Source organism: Lentinus tigrinus (assembly GCF_003813185.1).
Source record: "Lentinus tigrinus ALCF2SS1-7 unplaced genomic scaffold L226scaffold_15, whole genome shotgun sequence".
NCBI lineage: Eukaryota > Fungi > Basidiomycota > Agaricomycetes > Polyporales > Polyporaceae > Lentinus > Lentinus tigrinus.
In genome coordinates, this window is record NW_027137924.1 from 269,074 (window position 1) to 294,680 (window position 25,607).

The following is a 25,607-nucleotide window of genomic DNA, read 5'->3' on the forward strand; positions in this document are numbered from 1 at the left end:
CAGCACGGCCGCTGCTACCATGCGACGCGGACGATGGAAGATCGCCCAGTTGTAACCCCATGATCGTACACGAACGTAAACTGAGGAGAACGCGGGAAGCTCGGGCATCTGCGTCTGCGCGGCACGCGCCTCGTCCTCGGTATGCCGTTCTTGCCATCTCTACTTCACACCCAATTGCTGCGAGCATCTCTGTGCAGCCGTGCGACCCTACTGCATCCAGATGCCCTGTGGGTCTTTGCACACTCGGAGTTCTGTCTGGAATATCTAGGCGGCCTGCCCTTCCGCTTGGAAGCAGAGTTAACGTTAATCGCAGCAACAATGCTGGAAGGGACGGGAGGACTTACGGCCCCATCCTGCGTGTCGCTACGAATTCCTCTGCATATCGGGCATCCTCGAGGACAATACAGAGTGCTACGATTTGAAGTTTGCAAAGTTGCACATTGGCTGTTTTGGTGTCCGAGACCCCGCGCCCGGCTTCGGCGCGAAGCGGCTGTCTCAGTCACTCCTCGCATACAGTATCGCAGACAACGAGAAACGTCACCGTTTGCGTCAAAAACAATATCGTCCAGGAGCCCTCGATCTCCGCCGTATTGTCTGACTCGAGCCACGGAGGCATGGCACGACCGACGGGCTCTCCGCACCCAAAGACAATCAGTGTCACCTGAGTTGCTAGGTACTGCACCGGAACACGCGGCTCCGCGCACAATAGTTTTAGACCCCGCACAAGATGACCTAAGTGGCCACTCGTAAGTGCATTATAGTCGTCGGGATTCGAGGACTCGGGTCGGGAGTCGGGGATTATGGATATATCATATGGACGGCCTAACGCGATCCGGCCGTCGACTCAAATTTGTACTTGCCGCCGGAGCCCGTCGCGATCACATACATTGTCGGTTCTTGTCCAACGACGTCTTGAACGTTCTGCCTCGGGAGGCCGGGTAACCGGTGCCGCGGAAGGCAGAGCCTTGTGGTTTCCCATTTCTGTTGAATCTGTCCTGTGCGTGCGTCGAAGTTCCGTTGCGCGAGTCGCAGGCCTGGGGGGAGGGGGGTGATCATATGCGCGTCGTATGAGAGAAGCACCGCACCGCATGGTCGTACTCAACGCCGCCCGACCATCCCCCGCGTGCTCCCCCGCAAGGTACAGCTAGCCAACGTCGCCTTGTGTCTTGGCCCACACATTCTCGTCTCCAGCGCACATGCAACGGTTCCCCCAGCCCCCCTCAACCGACATTCGGATCAGAACAGACACCCAACACCCACCTGGGGCTTGGAACCGCCGGCATCTTGTCCTATCTCGTCCGGCGAACGCGAACGTCCCCCCCACACTGCACAGCGAGACCCGGGATCCAGAATGCAGAATCCAGATCGTGTATATGAAACCTGTCCAGCCTCGAGGCTCGTCGCTCCCAAGATCGATACGATTCGATACTGTATCAGTGCACGCGCAGGTGGCCATCGCCCATCGCGCATCGCCAACCGCATTGCACAATCGCAATCCAATGTGGCGCGGGCCTCCGCGGATAAAATGCGTCCACTTACTGTATAGTATGTACACACTTACGGTGCTCCTCACCCTCCGCCTGCATATATCTCATTTAGTACGCGGTGATGGAGAATCGGTGTGCGGACCCGCGGTCCTCGCGCCGTGTACTCCCGAGGATGGACCAGGCCTGCGAATGACGAGTTGCATTGTTCAAGCAGCACAGGAGGCGGTCATCGCGACGCGCGCACTCACAAAAAGCATAATAAAGTTGGGTGTGCGTTTCAGGAGCCGAGCTCGGAGGGTGGAGCGACGCTTGGACGCACAAGACAAGCGCAAGAGATCGTAGACTTTGTCGCCAAGTTGCTATATTCCACATACGGGGACATCCAAGAAAGCGAGCGCGTAGCCGATAAGTAGTAGAGCCACTAGTATCTAACCACGAAGTCCGGTGTGTCGAGCGCGAGAGTCCCTCTAGAGCGCGAATAAAAAGAGAGGCAGAAAGAGAGAGAGAGGGAGAGAGAGAGATGACAACTAATAAAAACTATGTTATACATGTATAATAAGCGATGATCGTACTACGGTGTGGCAGCGAGGGGGAGATGCGACGTAAACGTACAGAGTGTTGTGTGCGGGAGTGCGGTATGCGAGCGCCACGACTGTGCGCAGGAATGCATGGAAGGGGGAATAGAGAGGCGATGAGGACTGCAACGCGGTCGTTGGTGGCGTCCGGAATGAGATGGGCGTGGGGAGCGATGGGGAAATAATGCGGGTGATGGCATGTGGGAGGGATGTGATGATGAGAGGAGGGGAAGGTGGTATCAAAACAAGCGGATAGGGCGACAGAGGGGGGTAGAACACATACAAGCGGTAGTAGCACACGGGGGGAGAATGAAATAGAGAAAAAAAGGACAAATGGGACAGCAGGGGACCGACCAAGAAGGTGCAGCTCGTGCACGACGTTTTGCAATATATACACGACCCTGCGCCCGCGCGGGCCTGCGACAGCAGCGACTGCGTTGACGACGGCGGGAGGAGGGGCAATGACGATGGCGACGGGGTAAAGAGCGGCGACGACGACGACGAGGGCGACGGCGACCAGGGGGGGAGTGCAGAAGACGGTGAGAGCAGGCAGGAAAGCGTGGGAAACGAGAAAGCACCCGGTGGCGGGAGCGAATTAGCGGATAATCATAGGCTACTTTGATCGTCCGTGTCCAATCAACCTTCAGTACAGTCCCCCGCGCGCGCCCTCCCGCGCCCACACCCTCGCGCCCCGCCGTGATCGATTCCGTCCGCTATTGCGGAGTGCCGTAGCCAGAGCCCGACTGCGGCCCAGGAGACGCAGAGTGCTCGGGGAAGCGATAGCTCGCAGAGTCGTCGGTCCCAGGCGTGAGGCGTCCCGCAGAGCTGCCGCCCTGAGGTGCGTGATGACTCCCGCTCTGCGCGTAGCCCGCGTTGGAGCCGTACATCGAGCCCGAACCGCCAAGATAGCTGCTGCTCGTGCTCTGCGAGAGACCAAAGAAGCCGCCAGGACCCGAGTGCGAGGAGGGGTGGAGTGCGGATGACGGACCACCGCCGCCGCCATACGAGAGACGGCCGGTTGCGTACGACGTGTCAGAGAGCGCGTACGGGCTGTGGCCGTGACCGTGGTGGCCAAGGCCGCTCAAGCTGCCTGCGGTCGCATGCGACGACGAGAGCGAGCGAGACATGCCGACCATATGTCGCGTGCTCGGAGGAGAGAGATGGCCATGGGGATCTTGGCCGAGCGACTGGAGGGACATGGGATAGTAGAGTTGGAGGGAGTCGACGGACATGCGACGGGTGGGGTCGAGAGCAGAGGGCGCACCGAGACCACCCATACCGGGCATGCCAGGCATGCCCATGCCAACTGTGCCAGAGCGCGTCGCGAAGGGGGTGGTGGTGGTCGGGCCGGCAGTGCTATGTCGGGCGGGAGCGAGGATGCGTCGGCGAGCCTGGATGGATGGTTATCGAGCGCGGTTAACCTCGGGTTGCTGCGGATGAGAACCGAGAGAACTGTCCACTCACGTTGATCATCCAGTTGCTGACCTGGCTCATGGAGAGCCCCGTCGCGTGGCAGAGCTGCTTCTTCTCCTCCTCTGAGGGGTAGGGATGATCGCTATGCCTGTGCAACCAGTCCTTGAGGAAGTCGGTGACGGGCTTGGGGAGCTTGCCGCGCTTGCGCTGGGGCGGCCTATCGACGAGGCCAGAGGGGCTTCCGGTGGGGGCAGCCTGGGGGGAACGGCTGGGGGAATTGGTGACGTTGATGGAGGGGTTCTGACCTGCACTGGCGGGGAGGCCCGAGGCGGAGGTGGAGGAGGACATGTTGAACTCTGGGGTGCCGGTGGGGAAAGCCCAGTCGTTCTCTGTCTTGATGCCGTTGCCGTTGGGGGGATTGAGGCGTGAGACGGGGGAGCGATCTGACTGGCCCGAGATGCGGGTTACGCCGGCGTACATGGACTGGGGCCCACCGAGCTGAGAATGACGAACCGAGTCGTCGTACTTTGCACCGGGGCCGGGGGTTGAGCTGGGACGGGCGATGGAGGCAGCGCTCCAGTCGGCGTCAGAAAGACCGGAGGGGGAGATGCCGGAGCGAGAGCTGGGGGCGGAAAAGTCGGAGGAGAGGGGCCCCGGGGAGAAGCCGAAGGAGGAGGCGGAGGCGGAGGAGAGGGCAGCACTGGAGAGGGAGAGATCGCTCACTGGACCAGGATAGAGCCCGACCTGCGTGTCTGTCTCGAGACGCGGACGCGGAGGCTTGTCGAAACCGGACTCGGACGCGTCGGGGAACTGGTACGAGGACAGTCCGGAGGAGGACTGGGTGGAGCGGTGGATGGGGTAGGGCAGACGGGGCCGCGAGTCGGCGGAGTCGGGGTACAAGGTCGGGAGGGACGCGCGGCGGGAGTCGAGGCGGTCGGTGAATGCGGAGGCGAGGGAGGGGAGCTGGACGCGGTCCGCGGGGTCCTGGGCGGGAAGGCCGGAAGGGGGCACGTCGGGGGTGGCGGGGTTGGACCAGGGCGAGTCGAGGGCGGGGCGGGAGCGCTTTGGGACGGGGGAGCGGTCGGGGGAGGCGGGGCGCTTGTCCGGGCGGGAGTGGAGGCTGCTGTCCGAGGTGGCGGAGCTGGACATGCGGCGCGAGTCGTAGTCGATCTCGAGGGGATTCGGCCTGCAGGGAAGGGTCAGACAGAAGACAGAGAAGCGGGCGGGCGTGACATACAGCAGACGTGCGTCGAACTTGCTCTCCTGCCTGTCGCGGGCGGTCAGGGGGCGGGACGGGGAGACAGGGAAGGGGCGGACGTACTCGAGGGCGAACTGGAGCTGGTGGACGTTGTAGGAGCTGAGGGAGACGGGGAACGAAGGCTGGATGTCGTCGACGGGGAGCGTGTCGATCATTGAAAAAGGCGGAGGCGGAGGAGGAGGAGGGCTCGGACGGCGAATAAGAAGTGACGGGGGACGAGGCTATCGAGCAGAAAAGGTATTTTCGGACGAGACTCGATCGCCGTGTGCTCGCGTCCGTCGTGTCGTAGAGTGGCAGTAGATCGAAATTCCATTCTGCCTTTGCACGCGCCCTATTTATCCTTCCCCGTCATCGCTTTCGCTCCTTCCCAAACCTTACCGCCCGTCCCAGATCTCGCCTTTCCTTTTCCCGCCGCCCTCGAGTCCAATCACCTCGCTTCCGCTCCCTCGGCTCCCAGGCAGGTACACCGTTCCCGAACGAGATGGCTGTGCTTGCCCTCTCCTGCATTAATCACCTTCTTCCTCCGATCCTCCAAACACACCACAACACCCAGATACCTGCCCAGATATTTCTCGCCAAACCTTGTTTCCCCCTCTTCTTAATTACCGCGAGTTACCGGCCGCCCGCCGCGACCCGCCGACGACGGCCGTGCCATGCAATGTCGCTCTGTCCAGGGCGCAACCTGCCATTTGTGCACATGCCCGCCCGACGCGCGCCTGTCCACGACGCGTCACCGCACCGTCGGACGCGTGCCCGTGCCCATGCCCATGCCCGCCAGGCAGCTGCAGCAACGGCGGCGCGTGCCCCGGGACGGCGTGCGGAGGAAGGCATTAAACCCGCGAAAGGACATATTGCTGGCGCCGGGCTGATCACAACTGAGCGAGCGTCCGACGGGCCATGTCGCTCCCAGGCTCGCGCCCAGGACCTGCACCCGCCCCATATCCAGCACGTCCGCACCATTGATTCGCCCGCGCCGCGGCCAACGCGTCCCACAGTCCCAGTCAAGACCGAGTCAAGGTTCGTGCATGTATCGCCCGTCCTTGTTGATGCTGCGAGAGCCTCGGACTCGGACTCGGACCAGACCCGCCCTCCCTTCTGCCTCCGGGATCCTCGTCTGCGACCAGTCCGACCCCGTTCATTCTCCCTTTTCCGTCTCATTCAGTTCATCCTCCCCCTCCGTCTCTGACCCGCCTTGTTTTTTTTTTTCCCCCACAGACGCCAGCGCGGTCCACGGGGCTTCTGAGACGCGCCTCCATTCCGCTCCGCCCCTCCCCCCAAGCCCAAACCCCGGACGGCGCGTGCGATGGGCTATGGATCGTGTCAGGCACGCGCCCCCGCGATCTGTTCCTGCTCGTCCTCCGGCCAGACCATCGACGCGGAGCGACCCCCCTCCGCGCTCTCCTTGCGTTTCTGCCACTCCGAGTCCCTCTTCGTATCTCCTCCTCCCTATCGCGTACCTCGACACAGCATCCGCCCCAGGGAGGGCTTCCTCCTTCCGCGGCGTTCGTATCATGAAGCCCCTCATCCCGACGTCCACGACGGTTTACTTACAGCGGCCGTTCGAACTTCGTCCGTCGTCCAGAGCACAGCACCGCGGGCGCGACACAGAGAAGTCGATGGTGCAGATGCAGATGCATTGACTCCAAATGTCTCCGCCCTGCCTGAGAATCGCAGTGCACAGATAGTCGACACGTCCATGTCACACAGATCCCGTTCGAGTGTCGTCTGTTCGACATCCTGCAGATCTCCGGCGCGGCGCGGCGCTAACCGCCCTAGTGTTTTCATGACATGTCAGAGACTGCCCAATGCCATCGCCCATCCAGCACCGCGCGAAAGGCGATCTACATCTGCGTGACCACCGTTGGTCTGTGGGCGCCACCTGCCACAGCAGTCCCGCCGGCTGTGGCTCCATCCTGGCTGTGCGACCGACGACCAGATCGCCATCCCAACATTCGCACCTCCCCAGGCCCTCCCGCCTCTCCCCTCGCCCATGCACACGCCCACTGTCCGCTGTCAGCCGGCCCTGTCACGTCCTTCTGCCCGGCCACGTCTTGCGCTATTCTTTGCCTCAGCTCGGCGGACCGCCTCAGCTCCCAGGATCCCGCACGCTCGGTGATCTCTCTATTCTCCGATAATGCATGATGCGCACCCTCTCCGGCCAAGCCCAAGCCCAAGCCCGTGCCCGCCTCGCTCAATAACCCTGCAGTCCGTGTAGCTTAGCTCAAACTCTACTCGGCTTCTGCCCTTCTACCGTCCAGAGTCCACACCGTGCAGGACCCGCATGCACCCCCCCCTCCCCAATTGACTCGTTGGCCTCGTTACCACCCTCGAACGGACCTCTGCACGTAACACGTACAGCGCGAACCCCTGCGCCCCTGCGCTGCGGGCCGCGCTCGGATATACGCTACTAAACCCGGCACAAGAAGCCGTTCTGCGCACGACGGACGGTCGCTCGGGCCTACGTGAACCCAGCATCCGCCCACGACACCCTGAGCATCTGAGCATCCACAGGGCCCTTCTGGTGGTGGCGCGAGCTTCGAGCTTCGAGCTTCTCGCGGGCGCGGGCGAACGGCGAGCGCGCAGGGCCATTCAGTGCGAGTCCCCTGTGCATATACGGATATCCGAATTCGCGTACGTGCCATAATCCACTCTATCGCCCGTGCCCAGCCACCGGGTGAGGATCGAGTGCGCTAAGGGGGACCCAATTGCAGGGAGCACGCGCGATTGACGAGTAATAGGTGCAGGGGGAGGCATCAAGGCAACAGGGCTCTCTGATTGATCGGGTGCTTTCGCTGGTTCGCTGGCCCTTCTCCCGCCCATTGGCGCGGATGATGGATTGAGCAATGAGGCCAGAGAGGGGTACCGTAGGGGGGATAAGCTGGGATAAGCCACGGGAAAAGCACGTACACCAGTGCTGTACGTTTATCGCTTACTGTGTATGGAAGTCATATGCGTCCGTTGGGAACGCCCGCTGTCGGTGGCTCGCGAATTCGGAATGCATTGGACGCACTAACCGCGGTTGTTGCAGTGGTTCAGGAGCGCGTGCGCAGTGCGCATATAGGGTGCATATCCCGTACACGCAAGGGCTGCGAGCGAACGTTAGCTAGCCAGGCCACGCGGGGTCTTGGCAAACGCGCATGTGCGGTGCTTTCCCTGGAGGCTGGAAGCGTGCAGTAATGGACGATCACGGGTGACGCGGTCGCACACGGAGGAGAGGGGGCCCATGATGGATCTGGGGGACGCTGCGCCCGGAGGGATCGTGGGTAGAAGAAGGCGGGGGTTGTTCCCGGTATGGCAGTCGTTCTACTGAGCTCTGTTCGCGTGGCGGGCATCCCTTACCGGCGCATTGCGCAGGAGATGGTGGAACAAGGAAGAGGAAGAGGAAGAGAACGAGGACGAATCAGATGGTCGATGGATGGCGAGACTGAGCGTGCTGCAGCGGAATACAAGGACGCGCATGCATATCAGCCATCGCGATGGATCGAATCGCACTCGGACTCGGGCTCGGACTAGGATCGATTGGAGGAGGAGCGCGGAGATGGATGAGTGCTAGCATCGCAGCGGATGCGCATGTGCCGGGTGGGGAAGTGAAACGAGAACCGGCGAGACACTGGCAGAGGCCCGTCGAGGTGCGGCGCCGCTATACGCTCCCGAGTCCCGCGCGTCCGAGTAGGGTTTGCACGCCGGGCCTCCCGCCGAGGACGCCGTCCGACAGCGGCGCGCGCATCGGTGTAGAGTTTAGCTGGAGAGGCTTGGGAGCGCAGAAGGCGGACAAGGTTAGGATTCGGGCGGGATCTTCAGAGGGAGACTCACGGGTGTGTCGACGTGTTCTGCCACTGGCAACGGCGGCGCGTGTCCCTGGATCTTCGCCGTCCTGGCCTCTCTCCGCTCCGGCTGGAAGCCCCGGCGGCGCACGCCCGCAAGCTTCTGCTGTTTGATACCAGCCAAGTGCGCGGGAGTCCGGCCGGGTTCGCGTAAGATGGTGGATAGCGTCCTTCGAGGAAGCCATAGGTATTATTACTGCTGCTCGTGATCTGATTCTTTGCCGTGATCTGAGCTGCAGATGCGTTCCCAGATGGAATCTGACATACGCCGACATGTTTCTTGTCCGCGACCCTCCGGTTTGGGGCGCCGCACTCTCCGCCGAACGCGGCACGAATATCTGTGTGTGCACAGTGTCCTCCACCCGTGTACCGCTTCCAGGGCCGCCCACCCGACGCTAGCTGCAAGATCTCCCGCCATCTCCCTCGCCCAAATCCATACCGGGACCACTCGTGCAGCCTCCTCATCCTCGGTGCCAGTACCGCCCCAGTCCCGCCGGGGCCCGGTATCGTTTGCGCGACGACCACGGCCCTTTACCTGTCACTCAGTCCTTGTCGCCTCCCCGGCGGCGCACTGTGGGTACGTCTTTGCACCCATCCACCATCATCTTGCCTTTTCCGGCCCCCCTTTGATCCCGACATGCTTCTCGTGATGCATCTACCCTCGGCTACCCCTAAGTTCAATATTTCCTGTGGTTCGCAGACTCTATCTGCACCGCTCCAGTCCCATGTTCACCGTAGTACGTACTATTTCTCTCCCCCTCGCTGACAACATACTCCGTACTATCAGGTCCCTCAAACTACCGCTCACGCCAGAATTCTTGTCCGAACAAACATCTGCTGCACACTCCGCAGTTCCGAGACATCACTTGACATACCACCCGCCCACAGTCGCGACCGTCCTCCTCCTGCCTTCCAGCGCGACCGCCAGCGGAGGACGCTCGCTGTGTGCGCTCATACAACATACTCTGCACCCGTACCGCCCAACAGTCCTCTAGACCGGTGCACACAGCGCCAGCATGCCTTCTCCGCACCTTTAGCCGCTTGCAACTCGCCGAGCTCCCCCTCGACTGCTCGCCCAGGCTCACCAGGCTCGCAACCTACTCCACCTCGGTGCCTCCAAGGCTGTCCCCCTTCCTCTTCCTCTTCGCCCCACCGCACACCGACCAGCAGGAACCACACCCATTCTACGCAGCATCTCACCAATCCACACATCCCCGCCCGCCCAATTCGCCCTGCCCACTTCCTTTCTCACGCCTATTCCACCAGTCCTCTTTTGCCATACAGCACGCTGGACGGCCGCAATCCAGGATGAACGATGAACCTTGCCCGGGCCTCGACCTCCTTCGCCAGACGTCCCCCTCGTGATTCTACCCGCCATCCTGCATCACGACAGACCGCCCCTCCGCCATCACACCCATCACGATCACCCATGACTATCTGGCAGCCCCGATGAATGAACGTGGGTGTCTTGGGAACTCGCGTATTTCAGGAACTTCGCACTTCATTTCTCGGAACACTCACGGTGGCGCCCACACTCTCGCAACGTCATGCATCGTCAGTCAGCGACCTCCTCGAGATTTCTGCTGCCGTTTCACCGCCCACTCGCAACGCTCGACGCTTCGACGTTGGACGTCGGACCTGTCTCGTCGTCCCCTCGTCGTCCAGCGGTCCCGCCTCGAGGCTTCATCCTTGGAAACGCGCCAACTTCGTGGCGTATCCCAAGTCTATCATTGATTGCAATGCTCCCGCCGCCCACGACCTCACGTCAATAGTGGGCACACCTCCCTCGGCGGCCAGCGCTCAGCTGCTGCTCCTCAATGCATCAACAACACATCCACCCGCCATCTTGCGCCCATGAATCGTCGCATCCATATCTCCAACACTTCCCTTCCGCGATTTTCTCTTCCGAACATCAGTTGGAGGCGCGTCCCTCAAGCTTCTCTGTCTCCCCAGCCGTCCAGACGTCAGGCCCTGAGGATACCCTCACACAGCACCCTGTTGTCTCCCCCGTGCTCCTCGCGCTGCTCCTCCCCGGCTAGAAGAACACGATGGGGTCCATCAGCCGCTGCATGACATGCCGGCGGCGGCACCATCATGCATTGCGTCCCAATCCGTCCGCTCATCCATCCGCCTATTGCCCCCTTGCCCCCGCCTCGCATGTATCTCTCCCATCACTTCCCAGCGCCTCTGACGTGATTTCATTATCCATGCGCCCCGCAAGCGGGGTCCGTATGTCTCGTTATGTACTCAGTACATCGGCCGAACGCCACAAGCACCCGCGCCGGCGCGCCTACGCCTCCTCGCCAACGCAGCAAACCCTCGACACCAGCATCTCTTCGCACACCGGCACGGTGAGGCGCGTGGGCCCTGGATGGGTGCTCATCCTTGCTCGCTTCGCTTCGTCCGCCGCGGCCGCCGCTCTCGGTGCACCGCCTCCTCTCAATGTCCCCTGTCTGTCTCTCGCCCGTGTCTCCTCCTTGTCCTTCTCCGCCGCCATATCTCACGCCAGGCTGCCGTGCCACCACAGTGCCGATGATCCCCGCCCGTGCAAGAAGCCGTCCCCGCGCGCGAGTTCGACCGGCACGCAGATTTGTCGCAATTTGTCTTGCAGCTCGACACACGACGTCCGACAGGAGTCAAGATGGAACAAGTCCAAAGAGCGTCGAGGCCACCCCGAGCTCTCCGAGGGACAACGCTCCACTCCGGCCTCCACTCTGAATGACGAACAGGACGCTCACGGCGGAGCGTTGTGCGCTTGCGCTCGCGGCCTGTGGCGAGCAGGAAGCCTCGCGGGGTGCCACTTGCGCTAAGATCGCACGAGTGGTTTGGCTGTGGTCATCATTATGCCGTATCAACGTTGAATAATGCCGTACGACGTGTGCTCCTCAATACATCCGTCAATATCTTTTTTTTTTACCAGGTGCAGGTTGCTCGCTTGCTCTGTCGTCGCGAACGTACCTTCGTGCTGGCCTCACCCCTCCCCTCACTCTGCGCGGCCCAGGCGTGGGCAGCTGCTGCCCCCCGCGTCCCGGTCGTCCGGTGGGTGGGTCGCACCGGCCGCCCGGCGTTTCGAACGGAGGAATGATGGGTATCCGGTATGCCCGCATACCGCATCCCTTCCTTCCTTTGCATGCAATCAACGTTGTCTTTTCAAAGGCAAGGTTTCGGTTTCAGGCGATGGATCGCTCGCGTCATCGAGGGCCCTTCTTTTCTGGTGAGACCCCCCCGCGCCCTTGTGCTTGTGCGTGTGCATGCGTCGCAGGCACTGTCTTCGAGTTCTTGTGATGCATGCTCCCGCAGACTCCAAATTACAAGCTCGAAACGCAGAATATAGAACATCATCAGGATTCAGCGGTCTTTGAAACACACAACAATGAATCATTGCTCGCCCGGGAAGAAGACGCAGACTCAGACTTCCGTGGTCCGATATTCCGATATTAGCTAAGACCGGACTCCGGGGGATGCATGCACTCGCACACTCTACAGCAGGCTCGTATCGCACCGGTGGCACCACGCTGCTGCACCCCGCGAGCATCTCCACTGTGCATCTTTGCATGCCACATTCTACTACCACTGCGTGAGTACGTACCGCACCAGTGTGTAATAGCCCGCCATGCTTTCAGAGGCTTACGCTTACGCAATGCAGCATCTCGGTCCGCCTACCACACGTTCTCGGCTAACCACGCGCCTGCGCTCCTGCGCACCTGAATTGCACAGTTTCGACAAGGAGGAAGCACGGGCACGGTGGGTGGTGGGCGGTGGGCGGTCCAGAGTGGACCCGCGCCCGCAGGTCGCAGGATGCAGGACGCAACAGGCGGTACGAGATAACCACGGTGCGCATCCACGACCGCATGGCCGGGCCTTCTGGACCCTAACAGTTGCCTTGCCCCAGAGTTCTGAGCAGACAGCGCCCACCTGCTGCCAGTATAGTAAGGTCGAACATTGGCAGAGGTCCTTCCGGCAGGTCTCAGGCCGTCCCGAACAAGACTGCGAGAGAGCCCACGCCACTGCAGTGGTAGCTCGCTGTGTACACTGCTGCGCCGGTTGGAGCGGGCAGCACCTGGGGCTGCCAATGGGACCTTGCCAAATGACCTCCCTCGAAGCCCGTCCGAAGCAAACCTTCAGCTTGAGGGCTGACGTCGGTGTCTTCCCTTCGTGCCTGGTACGTACTCTGTACGACTGCATTCAATCCCCGTGCTCTGCGTCGCACTACCCCGCGGTGGTGCGTCATAGCAACGTACTACTTACTGCTCATCCTTATCATCGGCACGCCGCCAGGGGCCCGTCGTCTGGCTCAAGCTCACGAGCCCCGTGCACTGGCACGGGCCCGGACCCGCTGGACGTGAACCGCCTGTCCTGCGCTCCGGGTCTGTGACATCCGCCCAGGGGCACACTGCGGCCATTGATATTCATTCGTCTTCAAGCTCAAAGCCACTTCAACAGCAGACGTCCGATTGGCTCGAGCATTACCCACTCGAGGAGGGCGGCGACTGGCAGCTCGACGTCGCGCACCGGGGTTCTTCGTCCCGGAGGGCGGGTTCTCACACGCACGCGGCGGCGCTGGATGTGTATCTGCATAGATGGTCTTGACTCTTGATGCTCAGCGCAAGCTGCGCTTCGCACGCCCGCGCCCAGGTCGCTGTGGAAGTTGTCTGACGTAGACAGCCTACTGTTCACGGCGAAGTGCACGCCCGCCGTCGTTGGGGTCATCTCACTGCGGGCAGTAAACTCCCCGTAACCTTGTCATGAGCGGTATCCCGTTGCCCTCGCCCTCGCCGCTCAGCGCCGTTCAAAACAAGTAATCAACTCCTGCCATTGCTCCTTCCTTCGTCGCATTGCTAATTCAAGGCACGCACAGAGGGTGCCTGCCTCAAAGACCGCCATGATGGATGCACTGTGACTCGGACTCGGACTCGTCAACATCTGTGCAGTGCGGTGATATTCCTTTGCGCCGCCACAGCTCATGTAGCCGCACAAGTGCTCGATCGTTCTCTCAAGGCTGCGCGCTCCGTGCGTCCGCCAAAATGCCGTCCGAGTCGCGCACAGCCTGGCTATGCACGCAGATCTTCCCGCGGCGTCGTGTTAGCTGTGCAACTGAGCATATGTAGTATGTACGATGACATATCAAGTTATCCAGTAAACTATATAATGCAATGCAATGGGGGAGGCTCAAGTCGTATGGGGATGTGATAGATCGTGAAACATGATGCGCAGTCCCAAGCCAAACACTAAATGCACCCAGCACCCATACCAGCGGCTACCATGCCGCAGGTGGCGGATCCCCGCCCTGCTCTTCACCGTCTCCAGCATCAACCGCGCTCTCCCACTGTGCTCTGGACTGTCCAGCGGATGGCGGTTGAACCACGGCCGCTGGGCCTTCCCCGCACCGGCCAGCCCGGAGGAGAACAACGAGCCGACCGCTCCCACCCTCCAACCACCCTAGCGCGGCGCAGTTGTCGCATCGTCCCAGAAACGAATACGTGGCGTTTCGACCCTGCTCGCCCTCACCCTCGTATAGGCGTCCTGCACCCACACTAGAAGCGAGAGATGGAATGGGACGGCCCTGCATCCGACCACAAACCTTCCGCAGGACACCTCCGCCGGCCTAGCTCCCCTCCACCTCCATGGTCATGCCCGACAGGCCCGCATCTTTCGCCTTGCCAGCGCCAAAGATACTCCGGAGCAAACGCTCGGCCTTGTCCCGCTCCTTCCGTTCGACCTCGACGCCGTCCAGCATCAGGATGTTGGGGCAAGCCCGCATGACTAGCCCGCGGTAGGCCAGCCGGCCAACGTAGGCCTCGTCGGGCAGATCGCGTCGGAACTTGGCATCGAGTTCGCGCCAGACAAGCTCAGCCTGACCCCGTTCCTTGCGCGGCTTCTGCGTCTCGCCATCGCTGGTGTCCGGGAGTATAACCGCCGTGCTTGAAGGTGGTCCTCGCCCTGCATGCGGGAGCGGTGCGTCGGCCGCTGTGTTCTTCCGCAGCTCGCGGCGGGAGCTGGAGGCTAGACCTGCTTGTTGCGTTTGTGGATCGCTCAATGAACCTTGACGATTACTTTGCTCCGGTCGAGCACCGCCTATTGGCCCCGGCTCCAGCGCCGGAAGCTCTCCGGTGCGATCACCGTCCGACGGCTGCAGTGCCCCTGGGACGTCCTTCACTAGCAGGGGAAGGTACCACCCCAGGGTGCAAGGGTTCATCCTGCGCGTAATAGAGGGTCACGGGTAAGTTTCAAGTGACGCGATACAGCACAGCCGATGGAAAGACCGGTCATGGTGTAGGAAGGAGCAGGCACGCGGGGGAGGGAAGCATGGTTAGCGATCGGGCATATTCAGTCAAATGCAAACCCAAACCCAAAACAAGGCACGGGGGGAAAATTGCTCACGGTTGCAGTCGGGCAAATAGAACCGTGGGCGCGCAACACGCGGGAGCAAGGTGGCGAGACGGGTCCACGAGCCCAGAGACACGGGCCGCAAACGATGCAACGGGAACGGCATACGATACGGTGGAGGAGGCGCATGCAGGGAAGAGAGAGCGCCACCGGTTCTGGATGCGGTTCGCAGTCGCACGCAGTAGACTATACGGCACTCACGTGAAGAATGCCGAAACTCGTTCCCAGCCGTTGCGCCCAACCCACCAAGCCACCCCGCAACGATTCCACCCCTTCCACATAGCGCGCGCATGTGTGAAAGGAACGGGACACATGAAGATGAAGCGAGAAGAAATCGCGGCTCGGCGCGACTCACCTGAAATCAATCATCTCGATATCCTTCATCCCTCGGAGCACCCGTATGAATTGCTTCGCGCCCTTGATCCGCGAGCCGATGATCGTCAGCTTGCGGAGGCGTGTCAAGCCCTCGAGCGGACGGGGGTCCTCAAGGAAGTTATAGTTGAGGTTGAGCACGCGGACGTTGGGGACCATGCGCGAGAAGTCCGCGGGAAGAGTGATGATGCGACATGCGGCCAGCTCCAGGTATACGAGATTGTAGCACGGCTCAGAGAGGAAGCCAGGTTTGAGGGGATTGCCTGCACAGCAATATTGTCGAACATGCACGGCAAGGAAACATCGGGAGGTTAGGACAGATTTGTCAGCAACCGAAGACACCGCGAGCACCTCTGCCGGCCTTCCCGGCTAGATTCGCACAGGAGCGAAAGAGGACACTCACCGGACAGATACAGACGCTTCACATCACGCACGTCGCGAATCGATAATGATCTGTGATGCGAACAAGGCAGATTAGCACAATTCCTCCGAGTGAGCCTCACGCCCAGCGCGAGTCGTGAACAAGGCGAGGAGAAGAAGGGTGGGAACGAGGGCTATCGGTGGACTTACAGGCCAGCCCGACCACTCTGATTCCGAACGCTCAGGTTCTCAAGCTTGGTCAGGCGATATGCCTTCACAATCGAGCCCAGCGTATTATTGTCAGCGTATAGCGTGCGAAGGTTTGGGAAGGGGTTCGCATTGAGGGTCTGTAGGCGGTTGCCGCTCATACGGAGGATCCGCAGTCGAGGCGTGGCGACCTCAGGCTCGAACTCGGGTAATGAATTGTTGTCTGAAAGAGGACAGTATCAGCATGGCAAGTCATGGAAGCGCAACCCCAAGCGCAACTGTCAGCCTGGGCAGCGAAGATCAGGCGCAGAACACTAGCGAGCAGACGCCCGTGCGGTCCTTCTCGATGCGGTAGGTCACATCCAGACGGTTATGCTAAATCACGCACCGAGATTGAGTGCGACGAGTGATGGAACCGACGCAAGGCCCCCGATACTAGATATCCGGTTATGGCTCAGGTTCAACATCTCCAAGCGAGTCCTGTCAAACAGCAGCATCGTGAGCCTGTCGTAAATGGACGTGATAGATGACCTTCGCGGGCAAAGGCGCTCTTGAACACGAGAACGAGCGCGAATGATGTATTGCGTGATAGAAGAAACGTGCGGGTGGCCAACTCACCACCTGAATTCGTGAAGATCCATCTCACGGATGATGTTGCCTTGCAGACTCAGTTTAATGAGTCCATCCATCTTCTGGAGGCCGTCCACGCTCTCGATGTGGTTTCCATCAGCTCGTAGTTCGCGCAAATGCTTCAGGCATTCCAATTCTAGATTTATGAGACTTTGAGCTTGTCACCGAACGTTGATCGGCTTAGGAAACCTACGACGCAGAGAATTAACCTGATTGCGGCTGATATCTAGGTTCTCGAGGTTCAATAAGTGGCTGAACGATGTGACTCCCGTTAACCTATCCCACAAGCGACGATCAAACCGGTCAATTAGCAAGGTTACCAGCGGACAGAATGCCACAGGCACATACAGGTTCGACGCGACGGAAAGTGTCCGCACAGTACTCGGAACGCCGCTAAGCCAAGATAGCTGGTTTGAGTTCCTGTCAGGTTTCGATAGTCAGCTGTCATGCTGCGCGGCCGCGTTCACTACCGCCATTATCGGAACACCGCCATTATTCTGCGCAGCGATCGAGCCACCTTCCCATGAGAATGACTCTCACGCAGCACATTGCGGCTCCAGGACGGGCTACGGTGAGAACAGAGACTCACAAGGACAATGAGTCCAGCTTGGGCAAGAACTCTTTGAGCCGCGCGGTGCTGTCAACGTTGCGCCCAGAAAGGTCGATGGAGGTGAGCTCTTCCCAGTATGGCTCGAACGGCTGCACGTCCGTTATCACTTGCACCAGGCGGTCGTGGGCAACCCCAAAGCTACACTCCGTTAGAAATGTCGCATTACCGCTCATACCCCTTGGAGTTGGTGGATTTGACGGTCTTGATGATACCCGCCGCGAAGCATGACGAGTTGAACCGCTAGCCGATCCGGGACCTGTACTCGGTCGCCTTGACTGCAGAGGATGCATCTCCTCGGCGAGCGGACGGGAAGAAGAGCTAGCTTTCGACGGGGAGTTGTCCTCAAAATCTGCAGAGCACCGTCCGTATGAGCGCCAAGCAACAACGCAGTTACAAGCGACCCACGTACCAGTCATCTCCAAGTCATCCAGCATGTTCGCGATCCTCTTCGACCGCGCCGACTGGACGAGGACTGCACTATTCCTATCCCCCGCTCTCGAACCGGAGGCAAGAGGGCTATCCTCCTCGTCGACAGCGGAGCCGTCGGGCGTCGGTACGTTCCTCCCAATGCCCAGAATCGGTCCATCGTGTTTCCCATCGGAGAAACTCACCGACCGACGGTGACCTATCCGGTTCGCAGGCGTCTGCATCTTGTGGCCCTTGAGCGCAGACACGGGAGTGATGCTCGTGCTCTTCAGCGCCGATCGCGGCGCAGGAGTCATCCCACTCGCTGACCGACTGGCCTGGAGGGGAGTAGCAGCGACCGCGGAGGGACCAGTGGGACGCGCAGATGCGAGGAATCTTGGAGGTGTGTCCGCATATGCAGGCTCGACCAACGATTCGTCCGCAAGAGCAGGATCGGTATCGGGGCGCTCGAGCGGCAGGTCCAACGTCGTGGTTGGGACAGTGCTGCCCGTCTCCTCTTCCCTTTCGTCATCGCTCGCACTGGCATCGCTATCGGTGAACGAGGTGTCAACTGGTTCACCTGCGTGGGCATGGACGTCGTGAATAATGTCCTGCGAGGGCCCGTCCGTCGAGAACGAGGTCAGCTCGGCTTCCTCTGCGTCTTCGACTTCGGAGAATATCTCCTCAATCCTGCTCTTCTCCAATGCCATCGAATCCTCGTCCTCGTCCTCCACATGCCCGTCCGACCCAGCCTCTGTATGGTGTTCTGAGTCGTCTTCCCGTAGGCTCTCGATGTCGCGGAATGGATCCTCGCTCTCCTCGCCTCGGTCAATGTCCGGTTCCGCCTCGGCCCCTGCCCTGGAAGCAACGCTCGCCCCGAGGCCATTGCCTGCGTGTGCATCCGTCTCCGTCATGCCCGCGGTCGCCAGCGCAGTGGCCTTGACCCATCGCATCATGACACGATCGAAGACCATCTTGCCCACCCTGTCTGGCAGCTCGCCGACGTCGCTTGGCTTGATCTGCATGATGTTCATTTGCGTGCTCTGTTTCGGCCCCGCGTGCTTGACGAACGACTCCGCGCTGCCCGCTGTGAGCGTCGTACCCGACGCCGTACTTGACGACACGAATCGCGTCAGGTCCTCGTTCCGACCGGCGCGCAAGGATGAAGATGGGTATGCTGGCACGGCACCGGAAGCAGTGGGCGGTGCGAGAAGGCCCGGGCTCGGCTTGACAGGCGACGGCGGGGCTGTCGAGGTAGACGCCGAAACGAGTCGGACAGGAGGCGCGGCTGAGACGGCGGCCGTCGATGCAGGGGGTGTAGGGAATTGCGCAAGCATGCGAGAGGTCTCGAGCGACATCCGCGTGAAAGATCCAGTGAGTTCACGCGTGAGGTCCTCAGATGGCCGCGTAGAGTGTGTCGGGCGTGCAATGGAGGCCTTCCGCGGACTCGCGGCAGCGCGTTGCTTCCCTCGCGATACGCTGGATATTCGGTTGCCTACTGCACCAGACATCCTGCGACCTTGTGGGATAGCAGCACTTGGTCTGCGCAAGCCATTGAGGGTGTTGGTGTCGCCATTGCGCGAGCGCAGGGAAGGGACGGTGATGTCTGCGGACACAACGGACGCCTCGGTGATATCGTCGCTACGGAGCTGCGATACCTCTGTGTCCCCGGAGAACAAACGCTTTGAGCCCTTCATATCGTTCCTGATCTGCTCCATCAGACTCGCAGCTTGCTGCCGGTAGCCCAACGACGAGTACCCAGACCGTTTGGAACTAACGGTGCCATTTGGAGTGGGATCCTTGCTTGATCCATTGTCTGGAACAGCGAGAAACAAAGGACGTCCTGAAATTGCGACAGGAGTAGTCAATAAGTACCATCATCGAGTGCGATAGAGTGAAACACGAACTCAGAGGCGGCTCCTTAACATCATTCTCGGGGGAGTCAATGCGATCGGCGGCAGGTGACCGTGAGGTTGCCACAGTGGAAACAGTGGAGAAATCGCGCGCTTTCCGTATCTGCTCCATGAGATTCTTCGACTCGCCAACGTAGTCGCGCCGCGAGACTGGACGCATGATAATTGCCGCGCCGTCACCATTTTCCCCGCTAAAGTCACTAGCGGGACTCAGCTTGAGACGCTTCGCGCTACGCAGACGGGAGAAGCTCGCTTCGGTCTCGTTGACGGGAGAGAGGCCGGATGGCGTGGACTGCTGACTGCACTGACTCGTAGGTGGGCCATCGCCTGATGGGGTGTTGACAGCTATGGAGTCGACCATGGCCGAGAGATGGTCACGCGTGAAGGTGTCGTACTGGAACTGGAAGAGACGCAGACGAGGATCTGTTGGCGGAGGATTTAGGAAATGAGCTGAGGAGGTGGGAACTGGTGTGCTCTGGGCATTGGGAAGGGGACCGGCAGGATTGAACGGACTGGGATGAGGAGCGGTGAACGTGAATTGGGACTGGGCACCGTCGACCCTGAGAAAGTCATGCTCCGGTACGCTGGAGGTGGAACGTCGCTGGTCGTAGTCGGCTTCCTCCACTACTGAACGTTCTGAAGGAGGAACATAGACCTGAGAGAGGCGGGATGGGACGGGGGGTGCAGCAGTAGATCGTGGTAGTTGTGCAGAGGACTGTGGTGGCGATGGAGGCTCAAACATCTTCTCAAGTGCCAATGGACTAAAGAAGTCCTTCACCACGGATTTCTTGTTGCGCCCGGGCGTCTTGGGCAAGAGGGGTACAGCAGGCATCTCCTCACGGACGATGAACGTACCACCTGAGTTGTCCGACTCGGATGGGTTATTTGCAGAGCCAGTCGGAGAGCCAAGGTCTGCATTGCGTACCAGAACGGAGCCAAGAGGTTGTGTGAAGGAGAGTTCCGAGCCAGATTGGTCGGGGTCGGCGGACTGGTCGTCATCTTCCCAATCGATGCCGTCGACGTCCGCAAGTTCGTCGGTCAACCAAGCAGGTTTAGGCTGTACAAAGGACATGTGTGTGTGCTGTCAGAGTGTCGGTGAGGAAAAACGAGAAGACAAAGCGAGGCAGACACGAGAAACAAGCCGTGTTGGGCGCAAGAGCAGCCACAACGAAGTCTGCGATCGCTCTGCGCGTGTGGCACGTGATCGCGGGCAGCTTCTCAACTGTGGGTCCTTATTTGGTAGTTATTTGTTCCGAGCAAATACATACAAACTCCCAGCCCGTCCAAGTCATGTTAGCTAATTCCTCTGCCTCCGGTCTACAACCAGAAGTCACTCACTCGTGCTCACAAAGCTCAGCGCTCACCTCTGGATCTCACCGGTTTATGGCGCAGTATGGGGAGGCCAGCCCTGTTCGACGAATAGTTTCTTGCAACATCGGGCCGCCCGGATTCGGTCCGGTTCAAGCGGACCGGCGACCGGCTCGGTTGGCCGGCACTATTCTCCTTCGCCCCCGGCTTGATCTCGGCAAGCTGTAACCCACACATGTACACCCACTTAACCAATCCGTTATGGCACCCATGGCTAACCTCAACATTTCCTGTGCAGTCTCCGCTTGATCACTCCCTGTGGGTATTCTCTGGTGACAGTCGCGCTCCTGCCGCAGTACCGCTGGATCCCTTAAGTCGCGTGTCAATCAGCTGATTCCCTCAACGGCAACTTGCAACACCGGCAGACATGCACAACAGCATTCAAGTCTGGAACTCGTCGTTATGTCAAAACCTGACTTCTTGGTGCCTCTAGTATCGTGAGTGTGCACACATCCGTTCTCACCCGCTATGCGCATACATGGATGGTTCAATGGGCGGTTCTGTTCTTCTTCCATCACCTCCGCTGTCCAAGGGGTCATACTTTATCACACACGAGCGTCGGGACAGATCGCGCACATCATATTCACTTCTTATCGCCACTACTCCTGTTCTCAGCACCATCTTCAGGAATCGTCTGGCACATGAGTGCGGAGTCCGCAATAATATCAACGCTTGCCGCATGACGGATTCATTCATCTATCTCTCCACATGCATCGCTTCCTTTCCAACGCCGCCCAACCCTCGACGGACCTTCCGTCTTTGTTGCTAATACAATCAGCCGTAAAACAGCCGATCCATCAATACCTTGACGCCTGTCGCCTGCCAAGGGCTGTGAACTCATGTCGATCCCTCAAGAATCTCTATCGCGTTCATTTGTTGCCAACTCGGTGAACATCATTGGCTGTGCACAGTGCGACGGGCCCCGATATTGCTGATTTTGGGCGAAACTTCATCCACGGGTCACTAGCCGGTGAGAGCCTGCAGATCTTCTTCAGCGGCCTCCGTCCTAAACTATGGACACATGCTCTTCGTCACCCGACTTCTTCGATGCGACTCAGGTGCATCTCCGAGGTCTACGCCACAAGCTCGTCCCGCGTCCCATATCTAGGAAAATTCAAAACCTCGGAGCAACCCCTCAACTCCGGCATGCACACGCAGAAATTTCACCCCTGGATGGTTCCTGATATAGCTGCAGGGTTCTCTTCATATCCCCAATCCCACATCTGAGGTGCAAACCATAGCCTCACGTTCTATACTGAATGCTTCAGCTACCTACCTACGTAAGACCGACCGACCTGGACAAGTCCCTGATACGTCGCCACGACGATCTTCACCAGGAATACAATGAGACTTATCAAGCTCAAGCTCAACGCTGCGCACGGGACCACCCACTCGGAGCATGAAACAGGGGACACATGGGAGCGAGGAGCAATGCGCAGGGTAGTGAATTGGGGTCATAGCGTCCGAGTCGCCGATGCTAACCTCGTAAGGGCCATTTCCTGCAATACTGACCGTTTCCCAGCTACGTGGTCGTAATGAGAAGACACGGCCTGGCGCCCTCTGGCGCACGGCCCAAGCTGGACTGAAAAGAGCCTCGTAGGCGAATCCCGGCTATGTTCCACGAGAAACGCGCAGTGCCGCACAATCTATCCCGCAGCACCGAATAGAATGTGACCAGCTCTTCCACCACTTCCACTGTGCGGATTGAAGGTTGGCGAAGAACGTTCGTGTTCTTCAGGGGCGTCTGGCTCGAGGCCACCTGACACCGTGCCTAGTCGGAGGGCGGGAGAAGGGGCGCGGCGCCGGTTTTGAGGAGGCTCAACGTAAGACCCCGTGGGCCGTGGGGAAGGGCGGGTTATCCGGGGGCGCCCTTCTCATGGTTATCGCTGGGCAATGAGAGCTTTCCGCCGCTGAAATTTGTTTACCCGCAGGCTGAGCTAGATGAGCTCTCTAGCGTCCCCGACCGGCCAGATTCCGGGCTCCGACCTGCTTCGGGTCAACCATCTCATATTGCGTTCTTGGCCTTACACTTCTGCTGCGATCTCCTAGTGAAGCCTGGCAAACTTTGGGATTGTCTGCAACGTTAGTGCATCCTTTACATTCTGGCTTGGTCTCTTCTGACCGCATTGTACGTCGCCATCAGAAGGTCTGAGAGGTCTTGTACGCGCAGGGCGGTAGCAAGCACGTCTTTGGTATACTGGTCAAGGACCAACACCTTCCAGACAGGCGGGCCAAAGTTCTTCTCTGCTCCTTCAAGACCATTTGCACTCCATGGTCTGTGTACGAGGTCACGGCGGAACCCTAATGCTATGCACGAGACAGTGAATGGCATGGAGACAACCGGTGCGTTGCGATTTGCATCTTCACATCAATCCCCACAATTTGAGACCTCTCTCGCTCTTTCCCCGGTGTATCTGACCGTCATTCACCCTTCCTGTGCCGTGATTTATGAAGGATGCTTGACCACATTACCCTTCTTACCCCTCCCCTTTTTCTTCGGTTGGGGCGATGCGTTACAAAGCCCTGCGTCCACGCGCCAATGACGACCGACCATTTCACTGTTGGGACTTACCTGACGTCGTCCATCCCTAGACCCACTGATATAGCCAGCTTCTTCTCCCTTCTCCCGCCACGCATGTTCCTCCCGCCGTTCCCCACACCAGATTACAGTTCCTTGGCTCCGAACTGGCAGCGCGGCATGCAGATCCACATGTCAAGCCTCATGTCACCCTGTATCGCTCGGATGGCCACTGCATGCGCTCCATCTCGCAGCCTCCTTCACCCGTGTTAGTATCCCTCTTACTGCGTCGTCCTGGCCTACGGACACCATCACCGTCCGCCTCGACCGCTCTGGTTGGTCCTCAAGCTCAAGTCCTCTCTATCCCCGTGGTATGTGCCTGACCGAGATCCCGCCGAGTTGACCGGATCTCAAGAGGCGGAGCTTTCTGTGATCTAGGTGAGAGCTTGGAGCGTGAACCGGTGTCATCGTCTCATGCCAGGGTCGATCTAAGTCCAGAATCCCATTTTTCAGCCTTCCCCTGGGTTTAGGCTCCCGGGCTCGGAGGATGACCGAATGGTCCCTTACCGCAGCGTGTGACCTAATGACGAAGAGGAAATCACTGACGTCGAGGAGGTGAGCTCGAGATATTGTCAACGATCTGCAAAAGGAGGCTAATTACATACTGCTTGTACTCGTACGACGTTGTAGCGCTCACCCAGTCGCGCAAGCGCGAGCGTCAGCAACGGCCTGGAACCGGGGTACGTGCGACGACTCGAAGAAATCCGGTCACATGCGTTCAAGCCCCTCATATCATCCTAGTAAAGGCAAAACTTTGTGCGACAGTGTCATTCAGCTCGACCCTTGACGTACGCCTTGAGTTCATGACGGGTGCAGCAGGTACGAGCAATACTGGGTATCCAAACTCCTTCTGTCCACATAGTCTCCACGCGTTGGTGCATCGACGTCGCCTGGGCTGGACACCCTCTTCTCAAAACGCGGGAATGCCTCGGAGCGTGATCGTCAGCGGAGGGCGCACTGTGCATACAGTCACTCGGACGTCATAACTTCTCAGGCGCCACATCCCCAGTCAACGTCTGCACCAGTTCGTTTCGCGCACGCTGTCTCACAAAGCCAGGAGACCGTGGACTCCGTCTCCGGACTCCCGAAGTGAGTGCTGCCACCCCGGGAAACCCAGATATTCACGCGACCCTCTGCCAGTACCCACCTCCATATCTATCATGCCAACTCTCCGAAGTTGGCAGGATGCTTCTCAGCGGCACGCGCAAAAACATCGACTCGCGTGGTTTGGTTGAACAGAGCACCGCGAGCAATCTCGGCATGCTAGGCTGCGGATCTGCACAGCTCCAAGGTGAGGTCACCGTGAGTGGCTGCGTCTACAACTCAGAACTGCAAGTGGCCGACCCTCGAGACTCGAGCATGTCAGCTGCATGTCAGCCGCACCATAGCTGCCCCGCGGAATAATGAACGGTGGCTCCTTCCAAGCTCGAGTCTTCTTTGCCGTCCGTGCCGCCTCCCGCCTTCGCCGTCGAAGATGGAAGACGGCACGGAAGAAAAAGAAGACCCTCCCGAAGAAGGGCCCTCTATTTGTTTAGCCTCGTCACTCCAGCGTGCAGAGGGCCCCCGAGGTCGGGAGGCTGTCACGCCTTGGGGGCGCGACGTTAGCGATCGACAGACCGGGAGGGTGGCTCGCAACCCAGAACTGCCGGCGCCCATGCGAGGAGGCTGATCAGGCCTGATCCCGCTGTCGAGTCGTCCAGTCGAGGTCTTCGGTGCACCGTTCGTTCTGTACCTGTGGGGAGTCAAAGGTCAAGCGCAACAGCGAGCGGAACAGTACAAGACAAGCCAGCCACGACCGACACCACACAACGCCCCCAAGACAACAAACAAAACAAGCACATGCAACAACCACCCTCCCACCATCGTGCTTGAGTCTTGGTCTTGAGCGCGCGCGCGTCGTCGTTCGTCGTCTTCGAGCATCAAGCCCCTAGACTCTGCGAAGGCAAGAACGACGATTAACGACAGGTAATACCAGCGCCACTCCTCAAGTCCCCTCGGGGAAACTCGCCTGCGCCGGGGCGTCCCCCTTTGCAGGTCGAGGGTACCTGTCAAGCTTCCTGAATCTTGGGCGCGCGTCTTCGAGGTTGTTGCCGAGCTAGAAGGTAACAGTCAGGAAGCAAGAGCAGGTGGGGGCTGGCGCGGCGGGAGGCGGGCTCTTATGGGACGAAGTTGCGATTGAGCCTGAGGCTGCTTTCGCAGACGTCAGCCAAGGCGGGCCGA

At 59.7% G+C, this 25,607-nt stretch overlaps 8 protein-coding genes across 8 annotated transcripts; 5 read left to right on the forward strand and 3 right to left on the reverse strand.

Annotated features, from left to right (window-relative positions):
* Positions 1 to 947: 947 nt before the first annotated feature.
* On the forward strand, positions 948 to 2,045 carry L226DRAFT_91358 (uncharacterized protein). The gene is made up of 2 exons (XM_067687328.1): positions 948 to 1,138; positions 1,192 to 2,045. The coding sequence occupies exon 2, from the start codon at positions 1,197 to 1,199 to the stop codon at positions 1,827 to 1,829; it is 633 nt and encodes a 210-aa protein (XP_067534513.1). The 5' UTR covers positions 948 to 1,138; positions 1,192 to 1,196; the 3' UTR covers positions 1,830 to 2,045.
* A 730-nt stretch (positions 2,046 to 2,775) lies between these two features.
* On the reverse strand, positions 2,776 to 4,888 carry L226DRAFT_546258 (uncharacterized protein; the record flags this gene model as incomplete). The annotated part of the gene is made up of 4 exons (XM_067682413.1): positions 2,776 to 3,453; positions 3,527 to 4,661; positions 4,713 to 4,742; positions 4,797 to 4,888. The coding sequence occupies 4 exons, from the start codon at positions 4,886 to 4,888 to the stop codon at positions 2,776 to 2,778; spliced, it is 1,935 nt and encodes a 644-aa protein (XP_067534514.1).
* Positions 4,889 to 5,044: 156 nt separating this feature from the next.
* Positions 5,045 to 6,220, forward strand: L226DRAFT_91291 (uncharacterized protein). The gene has a single exon (XM_067687327.1). The coding sequence runs from the start codon at positions 5,215 to 5,217 to the stop codon at positions 5,917 to 5,919; it is 705 nt and encodes a 234-aa protein (XP_067534515.1). The 5' UTR covers positions 5,045 to 5,214; the 3' UTR covers positions 5,920 to 6,220.
* Positions 6,221 to 6,927: 707 nt separating this feature from the next.
* L226DRAFT_91279 (uncharacterized protein) lies at positions 6,928 to 7,502 on the reverse strand. Its single transcript, XM_067687326.1, has one exon. The coding sequence runs from the start codon at positions 7,320 to 7,322 to the stop codon at positions 6,981 to 6,983; it is 342 nt and encodes a 113-aa protein (XP_067534516.1). The 5' UTR covers positions 7,323 to 7,502; the 3' UTR covers positions 6,928 to 6,980.
* Positions 7,503 to 7,862: 360 nt separating this feature from the next.
* Positions 7,863 to 8,719, forward strand: L226DRAFT_91365 (uncharacterized protein). Its single transcript, XM_067687329.1, has one exon. The coding sequence runs from the start codon at positions 8,210 to 8,212 to the stop codon at positions 8,669 to 8,671; it is 462 nt and encodes a 153-aa protein (XP_067534517.1). The 5' UTR covers positions 7,863 to 8,209; the 3' UTR covers positions 8,672 to 8,719.
* Positions 8,720 to 8,761: 42 nt separating this feature from the next.
* L226DRAFT_91552 (uncharacterized protein) lies at positions 8,762 to 9,781 on the forward strand. Its single transcript, XM_067687334.1, has 2 exons — positions 8,762 to 9,134; positions 9,345 to 9,781. The coding sequence occupies exons 1-2, from the start codon at positions 8,797 to 8,799 to the stop codon at positions 9,550 to 9,552; spliced, it is 546 nt and encodes a 181-aa protein (XP_067534518.1). The 5' UTR covers positions 8,762 to 8,796; the 3' UTR covers positions 9,553 to 9,781.
* A 729-nt stretch (positions 9,782 to 10,510) lies between these two features.
* L226DRAFT_91522 (uncharacterized protein) lies at positions 10,511 to 11,511 on the forward strand. Its single transcript, XM_067687333.1, has one exon. It carries the CDS (start codon positions 10,606 to 10,608, stop codon positions 11,365 to 11,367), a length of 762 nt encoding a protein of 253 aa, XP_067534519.1. The 5' UTR covers positions 10,511 to 10,605; the 3' UTR covers positions 11,368 to 11,511.
* A 3,605-nt stretch (positions 11,512 to 15,116) lies between these two features.
* L226DRAFT_91508 (uncharacterized protein) lies at positions 15,117 to 20,619 on the reverse strand. The gene is made up of 10 exons (XM_067687332.1): positions 19,436 to 20,619; positions 17,533 to 19,371; positions 17,103 to 17,472; positions 16,862 to 16,933; positions 16,707 to 16,789; positions 16,502 to 16,649; positions 16,272 to 16,363; positions 15,887 to 16,106; positions 15,720 to 15,769; positions 15,117 to 15,579 (listed from the first exon to the last, which is right to left on the reverse strand). Exons 1-10 carry the CDS (start codon positions 20,511 to 20,513, stop codon positions 15,296 to 15,298), a joined length of 4,236 nt encoding a protein of 1,411 aa, XP_067534520.1. The 5' UTR covers positions 20,514 to 20,619; the 3' UTR covers positions 15,117 to 15,295.
* Positions 20,620 to 25,607: the final 4,988 nt, after the last annotated feature.

What these genes read in the sequence shown, in the direction of transcription:
- L226DRAFT_91358 (XM_067687328.1), top strand. Translation starts at nt 1,197, where the DNA reads ATGCAACGGTTCCCCCAGCCCCCCTCAACCGACATTCGGATCAGAACA.
- L226DRAFT_91291 (XM_067687327.1), top strand. Translation starts at nt 5,215, where the DNA reads ATGGCTGTGCTTGCCCTCTCCTGCATTAATCACCTTCTTCCTCCGATC.
- L226DRAFT_91279 (XM_067687326.1), bottom strand. Translation starts at nt 7,322, where the DNA reads ATGGCCCTGCGCGCTCGCCGTTCGCCCGCGCCCGCGAGAAGCTCGAAG.
- L226DRAFT_91365 (XM_067687329.1), top strand. Translation starts at nt 8,210, where the DNA reads ATGGATCGAATCGCACTCGGACTCGGGCTCGGACTAGGATCGATTGGA.
- L226DRAFT_91552 (XM_067687334.1), top strand. Translation starts at nt 8,797, where the DNA reads ATGCGTTCCCAGATGGAATCTGACATACGCCGACATGTTTCTTGTCCG. An exon ending in TCCCCGGCGGCGCACTGTGG is followed by an intron (nt 9,135 to 9,344) that starts GTACGTCTTTGC and finishes CCGTACTATCAG; the next exon opens with GTCCCTCAAACTACCGCTCA.
- L226DRAFT_91522 (XM_067687333.1), top strand. Translation starts at nt 10,606, where the DNA reads ATGGGGTCCATCAGCCGCTGCATGACATGCCGGCGGCGGCACCATCAT.
- L226DRAFT_91508 (XM_067687332.1), bottom strand. Translation starts at nt 20,513, where the DNA reads ATGTCCTTTGTACAGCCTAAACCTGCTTGGTTGACCGACGAACTTGCG. An exon ending in TGTTAAGGAGCCGCCTCTGA is followed by an intron (nt 19,372 to 19,435) that starts GTTCGTGTTTCA and finishes TCGCAATTTCAG; the next exon opens with GACGTCCTTTGTTTCTCGCT. An exon ending in GGATGACTTGGAGATGACTG is followed by an intron (nt 17,473 to 17,532) that starts GTACGTGGGTCG and finishes GGTGCTCTGCAG; the next exon opens with ATTTTGAGGACAACTCCCCG.